The sequence below is a fragment of the Camelus dromedarius genome, chromosome 14, assembly GCF_036321535.1.
Source record: "Camelus dromedarius isolate mCamDro1 chromosome 14, mCamDro1.pat, whole genome shotgun sequence".
NCBI classification, from domain to species: Eukaryota; Metazoa; Chordata; class Mammalia; order Artiodactyla; family Camelidae; genus Camelus; species Camelus dromedarius.
The window spans coordinates 29732849-29745816 of NC_087449.1; the positions used below are offsets into that span (position 1 = coordinate 29732849).

The 12968-nt window shown below is 47.9% G+C and overlaps 1 protein-coding gene across 1 annotated transcript in view; it reads left to right on the forward strand.

Annotated features, from left to right (window-relative positions):
• The first annotated feature begins 2329 nt into the window (after positions 1–2329).
• Positions 2330–12968, forward strand: part of C8B (complement C8 beta chain) — a 38883-nt gene continuing 28244 nt past the window's right edge. The window contains 3 exon segments of the mRNA XM_010984578.3: positions 2330–2539; positions 9260–9416; positions 12406–12547. Coding sequence (XP_010982880.2) covers positions 2448–2539; positions 9260–9416; positions 12406–12547 — 391 coding nt within the window. The 5' untranslated portion in view covers positions 2330–2447.

Genomic DNA, 12968 nt, shown 5'->3' on the forward strand with positions numbered 1-12968 from the left:
GTGGCTTCCTCCGTGAGTCCATCAGGTTGAGGAGGTGGAATTAGGGGCCCTATCTTGTAAGGTTGTATCTTCTCTTCAATGTATGCAGACATGAGAGAGGGTGTGGGTCATTCTTGAAACACAATTTTCTGCTTGTTTACAAATGATTAACTACCACAATCAATCGTGTCAAAGTTCAGGTGACTGCATCCTCTGGGACAATGGTGAGATGGTGCCTTGTGCTTCGAATGACGATAATGGAATGCACACAGGATGGTCTGAGAGCAGAGCTCGCGTTCTGTGTTCTGGGCACAATTAATGTGAAAGATCTCCTGCCCTCTGCGGCTCTCCATCCATCCCCTCACTACTCTTCCTTATTCTCACTCCCCACCCCAGCCCAGCCAGGCAGCCAGGGCAGGATGGGGAGCAGGCTGGTACTTCCAACCTGTGTCAGGAAGTAAGTTAAGGGCTTAATGTTTTATGTATTCAAACCTCAAAACAACCTTATGAAGTAGGTATTAATGAAGATTAGCCCCATTTTCCAGATGGAAGAAACAGAGTCTTGGAGAAATTAGATAGTTTGTTCAAGGAAATCAAATCCAGCCTGCCCTCAAGTTGCCTGCTGCCTCTCCCCTCCAAGGCCCCTCACCCACACCTGCAAGGTCAACAGAGGCAGGACGGTCATCTGCCATGTTTCTCCAGCCCTTTATGGGCCACAGTTTGGTTTCATAAGTGCCAAGTTAGTGCAGTTTGGACTTTGAATGTGCTGATTCTGAGGAGTCTGTGATGGGGGTACATTTGAGAGCGTCTGCCATTTGTACATGGCCTTCAAGTTGGCACCACGTCTCTTTCACATCGAACTCCTGTGCTTCTCACCACAGGCAGGGCGGGTACCACCTCCAGGTTGGGAGTAGCCGCTGACACTCTGTATCCGCAGTGGAGCTGAAAATGTGAAGACACCTGCCCCACATCTGGCCACAGGCAATCTAGACATCATTTCCACAGGTATCACGGTGAACATTTGCTTGGACTATGCCATTTCAAGAGATTGTTAGAATCACATTTTTCTTTAATCCAGTTTAACGGCGGGGCCACAAAGAAAAGACAGAGCCATCATTGTGCTGTTCAGAGTAGCGAACAGATGAAGGGGAAGCACTCACTCTTCCAGGCTCAAATAAAACAAGTCTGACTCACCCAGTGTGAGTGGTACTTGCCTTTGCTGGGCTCAACCCTAGAGGAACGTCCTCTGACCTTTACCTGGGAGAGGTGATCGGTGAAGAGTGAAGGGTGACGGTGTTTACTGAGTTCCTTTCAGGTGCCACTATTACGGTGGCTTTCAAGGTTATCAGCAAATACTGGAGATAAATGTTGAATCTGTCTGAATCCAGTCATCACCTATGCTTCACTTCCCAGCAACATCAGGGCAGCCCTTTATTTTTCTCTTAATAAAATTAAGTCCTACATAAGTTACATAATAACAAGAATACATATTTGATTAATTAATCTCTTACAGTTGTCATTTTTATAATGCCTATTTGTGAAACATTTTCACACTTAGCAGCTCATCCCGACCTTAAGTGATAGATAAGCATAGCCCTGCCAGTTTTCCATGTGAGGAAACAGAACCAGAGACAGTCAATAAAAACCTCAGTTCACCTTTAGAGAGAGCATGTAGTGTGTGCTAGGCACTGTTAAAACTGTTTTAAATATTCAGATTTATCTAATTTTTGTAGCAACCCTGTGAGGTGGGTACTTTTATTACACCTGTTTTGTAAATGAAAAAGTGCAGGCCCAGAGAGGTTAATCATTTGCCCTGGGTCACACAGCTGGTGAAAGATACAGAGAGAATTTGAACCCAGGTGTATGGACTCTAGAGCCTTATAGCCTCTTACTGACTTACTCAAAATCACATAGCTAGAAAGAAGCAAAACCGGAATTCTAAGCCTGGCCTGCCGGACTTCAGACCCTGCACTCCACTTAGTAATGATAGCTCGCGTGTCTGAGTGCCCAGCAGGGGCCTGTTCTAAGCACTTGACTTATATGCACTTGTTTGACTCTCACCACTTTCCAAGTGAGAAAACTGAGGCATAGAAGTACAGCGACTTGCCCGAGGTCCCGAAGCTGGGAAACGGCAGGGAGAGGATTCGAACCCAGGCAGCCTGGACCTGGAGCCCACAGTCCTCATCGCCTTGCTGACCACCTGTCCTCCCAGATGCTCGCCCCAAAGTCTGTTTTATGTGAATACAAGCCAAGCTATAGCAGCACTTGCCATCCTTCCCATGGGTTTCTAGGGTCACAGGTAAGTTTTCTGTCTGTACAAAGTCTAAGGCATTTGCAGGCACTGATGGCTTTCTGTTTACTTTGCCAGACTGTTTGCTCTGTGGGGACAGCAGCTGACAGCAGCGCTCTCCGTGCAGGCTCTTCATGCGCCCAGGAGCCTCGGTCAGCTCCCCTGTCGCAGAGAGACAATGACGAAGCCAGGGACGTGGGCTCGGAGGGCGCCGACAGAGCTGCTCCTTCTGTGTGCTGCCCTGGGCTGTCTCAGTTTGCCTGGCTCCAGGTAAGTGACGGTTACAGACGACTCCCTAATCAGTAATACGACAGGAGAACATAAAGCTACATAATGCTGACCCTCTCCTTGTCACATGCCTGTTGAATAAGGAGCATCTCTGGAAGCAATTGGCACACACCTGATAAAATAATATCAACAACTCTTCACATAATTGTGGAACTGAGCGGCTGACTTCAACAGGAGGTCCCATCAGAAACGGACATGTTTAAATGTATTTTGTCATGCTGAGAAGATTGGGGCGCTTGTGCTGTATTCTCAACAAAGCCTTGTTGTGATTCTTTATGCAGAAGGTTTGTTATGTACGGGGGTGAGGGGGGAAGGCCAATTCATAGCAAGGATTTTAATATGACAGTGCCCCCTCTCTACCTGCCCATCAGCCTAAATTCTTTGCTCCCCCCCCCCCCCCGCGTCTCTCACACACACACACACACACACACACACGCGCGCGCGTGCGCGCGCGCGCACGCGCTCTCACGCTCCAGATGTTCCCAGCAGTTAAACGCTAACTGATGTATTTCATCATGCTGTCGGTATTCGTTAATAGGTTGCAAAACAGGCTAAAGAAAACATCTGAGTCAAAAGCTCAAACTTAGTTTGAGTGGAAGTTCAAACTCGGGCTCCAGTGCGTGTCCTGGGGCAGGAGAAGTGTCCACTGTGAGGGTCTGAAGCCGCCAGGCGTCCCCGGCCTCCTTGTGAGCAGTCCCGTGGGGAAGAGGACTATTCAGGGCACTCCTCTGACTCATTCCATAAAAGCTGGGTGAGCTCAGCCCCTCACGGGAGGAGCACCAGGCCCCCCGGACACACCCCTGGACTCAGCTGTGCTGAGCGCTCAGGCCCCATTGGGCACCACCCGAGACCAGGATGAAGAGTGTTCCCTACCCCCTGGGCACTCGATGAATAACAGCCATTAGGATTATCCAGAAACTCCACTTGGCCCTGAAAAGAGCAAAGCTGCCAAGGCCTTCCTTGTATGCACTCTGTGCCGTCAGGAGCCGAGGAAATGTGTCAGGAATGGAGGGTTTAGCGGGGTCACAGCATCCCTGCCCACACGTGCACCCCTGCGTGAGGCTCCCTTTCCGGCTCCGGGGATGCAGAGATGAACAGGACACAAAGGGCTCATGTTCTCACGGAGGAAACCAACATGTGAGCACATGCTCTGTGAGCTGCGACGAGAGATCGCACAGGGGCAGGCGGGGAACAAGGGAGGGAGTGCGCGCTGTGCGGGGCATGGGTTCTGGAACGGCTTCTGGGAGAGGAGGTGCTTGAGCTGACTCTTCCCGTATGAGAGGTGTTTGCCAAAGGGCCAGGAGCGCGGAGGGTATTCCAGTAAAAGGAAGCAGCACAGACAAGGGCGTGGAAATGGGAGTGCCTGGCTTGCTCCTGAAGCTGCACATCTGCTTCAGTGAGCCTTGGGCACAGGGCAAGGTGGGCAGCTACCCCCTGTGAGACAGGGTGGGAGCCAGCTGGAGTCAGATCACAGGCAGGCCTGAGGGGGCTCTTGCACACCAGCTGCACCTTATCTTCTAGGCGATGGGGAGCCACTGGGGGGCTTTTGGCCAAAGATGGACAGGGTCAGACTTACAGGTTAGGAAGTTCGCCCCGAGGCAGGAGGTGGAGGTAGGAGTGGGCGGGTAGACGACAGGTCGGGGACCCTCGCGTGATCCTCCAGCCGTGTCGGGAGAGGACTGTGGTCTCTCTTCGTACCATGTAGAAAACCACACTGGTCCTCAGAGAGGAGAAGAGAGTCATTCACGTTTGGTGAGTCTCAGACCCTTCCCTGAATCCGGGTTTAGTGCTCTGACGTTGACGCATGGTTCCCACGGGGCACCCCTGAACACGGCATGCGATTGATTTCCACGCCTTCAATTCTGGCATGGAAAATGCTGAGACCTCCGTCATATTAGCTAAAAAAGTGTCCATTTTTAGTTACTCTTGTAATCAAGTCAGATGAAATGGCCATCACATCATCACGAGACCTGTGTTTATTTCCTGCTGTACCAGCCACTTAGATATGTCAGCCCCAATCCTCCCAGCCATTTGAGATAAATGCTATTGTTTACAGTTTACAGAGAAGCAAACTGAGATTTAGGGGGATAATGACTGTCTCGAGGTTCCTCACTTAGTACAAAACAGAATATGGATTCAAATCCAGTTTCATTTATTTTTTTGGTCTGGTTCCAGAGCCCTTGTCTGCCCCTGCATCTTTCTGCCTCTCACTAATGCATTATTGCCTCTCTACCTGCCTTGTGGATCTGACTTGCTGGACTCCCAGGCCATTTCTCTATCTCTGGACCACACATTGGTTGCCTTGAGATGTTGCTTTAAATTTCATGTCTACAACAGCAAATGACAGAAGAGAAATTGAAAATCTGCCACCCAGAAGCTGCCCCTTCCAGCAAGGAGGAAGGATGCTATTTGCAAAGGGGACGGATGCAGCTGCCGAACAAATTGTGTGTGACAAGAAAGTTGTTGTGTCAGGGCATTTCTGCAGAAAGCCAAAATATATTGATGTACCCGTCTATATAAGCTGATGGCTCGCAATTTACTGCTGACCTAATCCTGCTGTACGCAATGGATTCATCTTTCTTTTGATCAGAGACTCTTTGGTAGACAGAGAGTAGGAGACAGGGACCGAGTGAAATATGTCCTCAGGCCGGCAACAGATTTCGTGCACCTCGAGGAATGGCAGGTACATCCTTGCCTGTCCTGACGTAGGGGATACGTTCCAAGGACTTGCAGAAGGGTGTTTGCTGTAGCATTGTCTGCAATTGCAAAATATTGAAAAAAATATAGATGTCCCTTCAAAAGGAATAAACTGGGTGGAATGCATGTCTTACAATGGAACATCTGGATTAAAGGAAGGAACAAGATCTCTTTATCAATCAACACGGATAAGCCAGAAATACAAAGTTGATTGACAAAAGCAAGTTACAGAATAATATGTCCAGTATGAGTGAAGCACGTGAAAGCAATGCTCTCTGGTGTGTCTGTATGTGGGTATGTAAAACACTTAAAAGACTGGAAGGGTACACGCCAAGTTCATGACCGTGCCGTCCTCTGAAGGAGAGGAGAGGAAAGTGGGACTGGGGCTAGTGTCAGCCGAAGAGGTCAAATTTATGAGATTATCTTCTGTTTAAAAAAAAAAAAAAGGAAGTATTTGAAAATGTTAACACTTGCCAGTCCTGGGTTGTAAGTACATAAGTATTATTTTTTCCGTGCTTCTCTGGACATATTTAACTTTTCAACATTAAAAACATCCAGAGGATTTTTTTTACACCTTCATTGTACTATGGTTCCTGTACAGTAAACTACACATATTTCAGATGTAAAATTTGACGAATTGTGCTAGAGATATACACCCATGAAACCACCACCAGGATCAAGGTAGCTAACATTTCCATCACTCCCCAAGAGGTGCGATTTTTGAATTCCCAGTTTATCCCTCCCCACCCCCTTACACCTCTGGTAACCGTAAGATGAACATCCAGAAGAACTTGAATGACAGACGTCAAGTCGGTTGCTCAGAACTTCCATCTGGTTTGTTTCTGTAAATTCATAGGCATGAAGGCCCTGACTGCCCCTGCCCTCTGTTGGGTCCATGCTAGTCCCAGGAATTAAAGATGCGATTTAATGCCGGTCTTGCTTTCAGGTGTGCGTTTTGTAGGACTCAGAAACCGCACACGTCTTAGCCGCTGTAATTTACAGAGGTACTATGTATTCAGCTGATGACTTCATTGTATTGCCACCTCCATAATGAAAACTGGGTGCAAAAATGAGAGAGCTGGTGGTTATAACTACTCTTTACCAAGTTCCTTCTGTAAGCGATCATCTTGCCCATTAACAGGCTCACAAATGTCAGAGCGGAAAATGATGGTGATTCTTAATAGCGTGTATGCACATGACTTATCCACTCAGTCTCCACTGTGGCCTGAATTGGGTGGATGGTTGCTAAAAACACAATATAACTGTTTCTTAGTGGAAACAGGAAGAGGATACCCTGCCGGGCTGTCAAATACATGCTTAGGAGAAGCCAAATCACAGACAATATTGCTTTGTCAAACCTGAGCAAATGAGTAGATAAGAGCACATTCTGAAGCCTCCCCGCTGGTCTGCGGCATCCTGCTCAAGTAACCATTTTTAAGTATCCACCTGTGGTTTCCAGGAGCGTCTTTGACCTTCCGTTCAAGATCCAACATTACTAGGCGATTGATTTTTGCTGGTCTCTGGAGTGGTCATGGAGATGGATTTCACTGTAGTTAATATTACCCTCCTTTAAGGACTTTTGCCAAGTGAGAATGTATTGTTAACGACCTTGTCTGGAGTGATGTTCTGTCTATTAGAGACAGTGGAAACGATGTGATGCTGTCCCCAAGAAGTCAGTCGTGGATGCAGGGGTGAAAGATGCCTTGTCTGGAGATGGAGGGGATTGGTGGAGGGGGTGCTGGCCCGGTTCCCCTCCAGGCAGCGTGGGGCAGTGGGCATAACACCAGCACTGGAGTCGAACAGATGCTGGATCAGACCCCAACGTGACCATGTGCCAGCTGCGTGACTCTCGGCTGTCTCCCCCTCTGTCCAGGTGGCACTGCCCCAGTGCTGCCCCTAACACTGCTGTCAGAATTAGATGCTGGCAGGGGTGAAACATCTCACACAGGGTCTGACACATCCTGAGTGCTCAACAAATCTAAATTCTTTCTCTTTTCTTCTCCCTTTTTACCCTGAAAAGAAACACGAGTTACCAAGAATCTTACAGCATTATACATTCTTTCAATAGAGATTATAATATACCCATCATGTTACACCTGGGGAACCTGGAGGCAAGACAGAGTAAATAACATGCCCAGTCACTCTCTGTCTCACCCAGTGTCCCACGAGTGCCAGGAGCTTAACAAAAAGTGTTGCCTTATCATCTAGACGTATTTCAAGTCTCATGTTGCATGGCTGCAATGCAGATGCACTGTCTGCCTCTCCCATCCCCCACCAACACCACCACTGGCCTCACTCCGTCCCCCAGTCACCTCTATGTATTTACCCTGCCTGGCCTGGCAGGCACCAGTCTCTCCTGGCAGTGCACCTGCTCCCCACCGGTTTCTCTTTGGCCCGCATCTATCAAGAACAGTTTTACCCTCTCCTGTAGCTTTTCACAATCAGATCCGTATCTCTAGTACAGATCTCTCTCCTGAGATCCAAAACTACTTAGGAACTTTGTTTTTTAATGGAAGTACAGCTGATTTACAATGTTGTGTTAGTTTCTGGTGTACAGCAGTGATTCAGTTATACATATATATTTTCTTTTTCATTACAGCTTATTACAAGCCATTGAATATAGTTCTCTGTGCTATACCGTAGAACCCTGCTGTTTATCTATTTTATATGTAGTAGTTTGTTTCTGCTAATCCCAAACTCTTAATTTATCCTTCCCTCCCCTCCTTTCTCCCTTGGTAACCGTAGGTTTGTTTTCTGTGTCTGTCAGTCTGTTTCTGTTTTGTAAATAAGTTCATTTGTGTCATCATTTTATTCCACATATAAGTGATACCATGTGATATTTGTCTTTCTCTGACTTACTTCACTTAGAATGATAATCTCTAGGTCCAAGTGGCATTATTTCCATAGGAACTATTTATTGAGACTCTACATAGGTGTTCCACAGGCACCTGGAACTCAGCATGCCCCAACTGCACCTTCCTCAACAAGTTCCTTTGCTCCTGTGCTTCCCACCCACCCTCACACTCAAACTGCAAACCAGCATCAACTCAAACCCCTTCCTCTAACCCACATCCCCTCCAGTTACCCATCACTTGTCTCCATTCCAGCTGAGCAATGTCCCGTCAGTCCGTCTTCCCCATCCTCTGTCCCCTGTGCTTCAGGCTCACATCGCTCACCGGCACTCCTGCACGAGCCTCCCACCTGCTTGTCCTGCCTCCGACTCTCCCCACCTCCATCCAGCCTCCACGCCGCAGCCTCAGTGATGTCCTACAGCACAGCTCTGACTGTGGAGCCTGCATGCTTAAGAACCTTGCCTACTGGATAAAGTCCAGAAGAGCTAAGGCATGAGACCGGTCTCTCTTTTCTTACTGTCAGGCACACTGTGAGTTCCAGAAGGCAGAGCCTCTGTCTCCTGTTTCTCTGTATCCCCTACGGTATCCTGAATATGGTTTGTTCTCAGAAAAAGTATCTCATATTCATGATGTGAGAGGGCACCTCTGAGGCCGTCTGGTCCAAAGCTCTGACTTTCCAGGGGATAAAACAGAGGCCCAGAGATGGGAAGGGAATTGCTTAAGGTCATACATCTAGCTGTGGCTGCATTCCCTGCAAATCTAGAGCACCTTCGAGTTTATAAAGTGCTTTCACGTGTCCTCCTTACTTAATCCCAGCAGTAGCCCTAAGAGGTAGGCATGATTCTCTGGCTGTGTAGGCAAGGAAAGTAAAGCGCACGTAGGTTGAAGATCACGCAGACAAGATCACGCAGCTGCTGATGGCCTGTCCTCTGGTCAGAGGTCAGTACTCTCTTGACCATAGCTGGGCAGAATGTCAGGCACTGACTGGGTGTCAGTAAACATTTGTTGGATGAATTAACATGTACTTGAATGATAAGCCAATAGCCTCGCACAAGTGAGCAAACGTGTATGTACTGAGTGGACGGACAGGTGGTTGGATGGATACTTAATTCCCGTCTGACACTTGACTCTCTTCTCTGTGATAACCTTTTAGGGGTGAAAGGTCACACCCTCTCGAGTCAAATGCAGTCAACGAGAGCCTTGCCAAGAGCAGACAGACGCGGAGTGTGGGTGTCTCATCAGTGCCTATCGATTGCAAACTGTCCAGCTGGTCCCCCTGGACCACGTGTGATCCCTGTCAGAAGAAAAGGGTAGGTACCTGGGCCTTGGGAGAGCCCTAAGCTTCCAGGAACCCAAATACTCGGCAAGATCGGCTGAGGCACTGCTGACAGTGCCTGGATCCTAGTGAAATCTCAGTAAAGGTTGGCTGATTTAACTAATGGATTCGATTCCTCCGTGCTTCCAAGGAGCAATCCTTTGTTTGATCTTGCAGGTTTTTTCCAGGCATATCTGTCCTTGCTCCCATTAGCAGCTCCCTGATTAGGCTTCCTGCCTCCAACCTGGTTCTTTCAATCCACCTTTCATGGTACAACCAGGGGAATTGTTGAAAATAAAAATCTGGCCTGTCTTTCCCTGGCTTGAAACCATTCAAAGTCTACACATGGCTTTTAGGATCAAGTCCAGACTCATGGTATTCAGGGCGCCCCATGACCTCGACCTGGCCTACATCCCCATAGAACAGCCCCGCTCCAGCACCCAGAATATGTGTACTTCTCTGCCCATTGCACATTCTCTCTGTGCCTGTATTCATGCTGCCTTCTCAGGCTGGGGTGACCTCCCCACTTCCTTCAGTGGCTAACACCTACTCATGATTGAAACTTTGCTTAGGGGCCACCTCTTCTGAGAAGCCTTCCCTGACTTCTCAGCCCTGCTTGCCGTTAGATAGACACCCTTTTTTGAACTGCTATAGCTCCTTCTTCCTTCTTTATCCTAGCACTTCTTACTGACCTTTCTCTTACTATTTGCCTTTCCATCATGCTGTGAGTGCTTAAAAATGTATCCAACTCTACATCTTCAGTGTGTAGGCCAATTTCTGGCATGTAAGAGGTACTCCGTAAATATCTGTGGTTTGATCTCATATCGTCTGACATATCTTAAGGGAGGCAGGAGACTTGCTTCACTTTCTGTTAGGCAGATAGGTAAACCGAGACCCAGAGTAGATTTCTCGGCTTCACCTAGTAGCAAACACAGACCTGGAACTCAGGCCACTGGCTTCTCATCTAGTGTTTTGCCAATTAGAACACACAGTCTCTGAAGTGTCTGTTCTCAAGCTTCTTTGTCACAGGAGGGCTGACCCGGAACCAGCTCCAGAACAGCATATGTGTCGAAGAAAAGAGAATGGTTCCCATTTCCCCAGCTCCTTGGGAAACCAAGCCAGCCAGTGCTAGGACCCTAAAGAGGCTGTGGAAGTAGGCCCAGGACAATTACACGCTTAATTGGATCAATGCAGAGAGCCAGGCAGGCTCATTCAGTTCCCATAGTAGGCTTTATTGCTGACGTTATCAACATTGATCCAATTATCTGGATAATTGCTTCATCAGCACCATAAACCAGGAAGACTCAGCACCAGTCATCCATCCATCCTCTCACTCGGCCCGCAAGAGCTCTCAGAGTCTGCTACACACTCTCCCTCTGTGGTCGTCATTGCTGCCTGCAGGGGCAGTGGCTGGGGGTTCATCAAAGCCCTTCCACTGGAATTGGAAGTTGTCTTTCACCATCATTTCTACGCTTTTCAAACCCTTGTTGTCTTTGGCGCCTGGGGCTTGCCTTCCAGCACCTCCTCTGTAGACCTGATCCCTGTCGGGCCAGCCTCTGCCTCCCAGGAAGAGACTCACTGGCAAAGCAAAGGCGCACGCGTGGATGGCGATCTGCTTCTTTTCTAGATTTCCAGACGCCGTGCAAGCAGGAACTGGCTGGTTAACACGTCAGTCTGCAAAGGGGCTGCTATCCTGGTTGGCCTCCTTTGGTGGCACCAAAATCTTGACTGCATCTAGCATTTGGAAGCCACCCAAGTCTTATCACTTCCTTCTCTGCTGTGGTTTCTCGTTGCCCCATAATGAAGGACTAAATCCAGCCTGACTGATTCCCTCTCGCCACTCTCCCTCTCCCCCACTTCACTCCAGCCATGGTGAGTTTCTTTCTGTTTCCTGGAACAAGGTGCATTCTCTCTAGTTTCTCAGCTTTGGGGCAGCAGTTCCCTCCACCCGATCACTCTTCCCTCCCCTTGTCACACCAGCTCTCCATGTTTACCTGACATTTCTGTTCATCCTTTGGGGCTCAGCCTAGATGTCACCTCACCGTGAAGTTTGCGTGGGATTCCCCTGTGAGTTACAGGGAACGTGGCACTTCCCCTACCACTGCACCAGCGCACTGTGTTGACGACCTGGGGTAGAGCATCACCACCACCATCATCTGGGACCTCCTGGGGGGCGGCCCAGAGGGGGTGGTCATGACCAAGCACAGACCAGCACAGATAATACCTACGTTTTTTCAACACTGGGTGGCTCAATCAATATTTTGGCAATTCAATCAATATTTCTGGAATAAACAAACAGGAAGGTAGCGAGAGAGAAAGATTCACTGCTAAAAAGTGTTCATAATTAAAAAGAAAAAGAAGTCCAAGAAATTGAGTGCCTACTGTGTACCAGACAACACAATTGAGATTTCATACATACATGTGAAATATATATCACATATATAATGAAACTCCATAACTGTACTTTAAGGTAATTTATTATTAATAATTATTAATCATTTAATTTAATTAATTATTGGTAATTCATTATTAGCTAATTCATTATCCCCATTTTATCAATTAGTATATTGAGGTCACAGCATCTGAGTAACTTACCCAATAGCACGTGACTAGAGAGTGTCAGGGTCAGTTGTGATTCCAAAGTACGTGCTTTTGCATTTTAAGCTACTTAGTAAATGAGAAGACTTGAATCAGCCCATTGGATTCATCAAGCTGGGAGTCTGTGGTTTTGTGATACTGAACTGGCTACGTTAGTCTCCTTATGACCTTTTAACTCCAAAGCCCATACTTTTCCCACATTCAGCAAGTCTTTACTGAACCCTGCGGAGGCAGAGATCAGGGCCAAGGCCACCACCCTCAGAGAGCCCCCAGTCTAGTTGAAATAGGCAAACAGCCAATCGCAATAGAGATCCTTAAGTGTATCCCTCAGCCCTCCGGGGCCCCGAGGCTCTGGCCAGGGCTCACCGTGCCCCTCTCTGCCACAGTACAGACATGCCTACCTGCTCCAGCCCTCTCAGTTCCACGGGGAACCATGCAGCTACTCTGACAAGGAAGTTGAAGACTGTGTTTCCAACAGACCATGCAGAAGTCAAGTGCGATGTGAAGGCTTCGTGTGTGCTCAGACAGGTATAAAGGGATGCAGGAATGGGAGGGGAGAGCCATTGAGTGAGGCTCGTGATGATGGGAGGACTGGCCACTGCCTAGTGTCCATGAAGGTCATGTGTCAGGCCAGAAGCCCTCCTTGTTCTCCTTGACCTCTTTTTACATGTATTACTTCATTAAAAAAAAAAAAAAACCCTATAGAGCAGGTGTTACTATTATCCCCATTTCACAAATTGAGAAGTTGACACTTGGGGAAGTTACTTGCCCAAGATCATACGGCAGGTGAGTGGAGGGGCTACAGATAAGAATTTGGGAATTCAGATTACGTTCACTGACATTAAGGACACCAGAGGTTATGTGCTAGAATCAGAAATCCTGAATTAAGTCAAATCTTAATTTGATTGTGTGATTTGGGAGAAGTCGCTTAACCTTTCTGCACATCAGT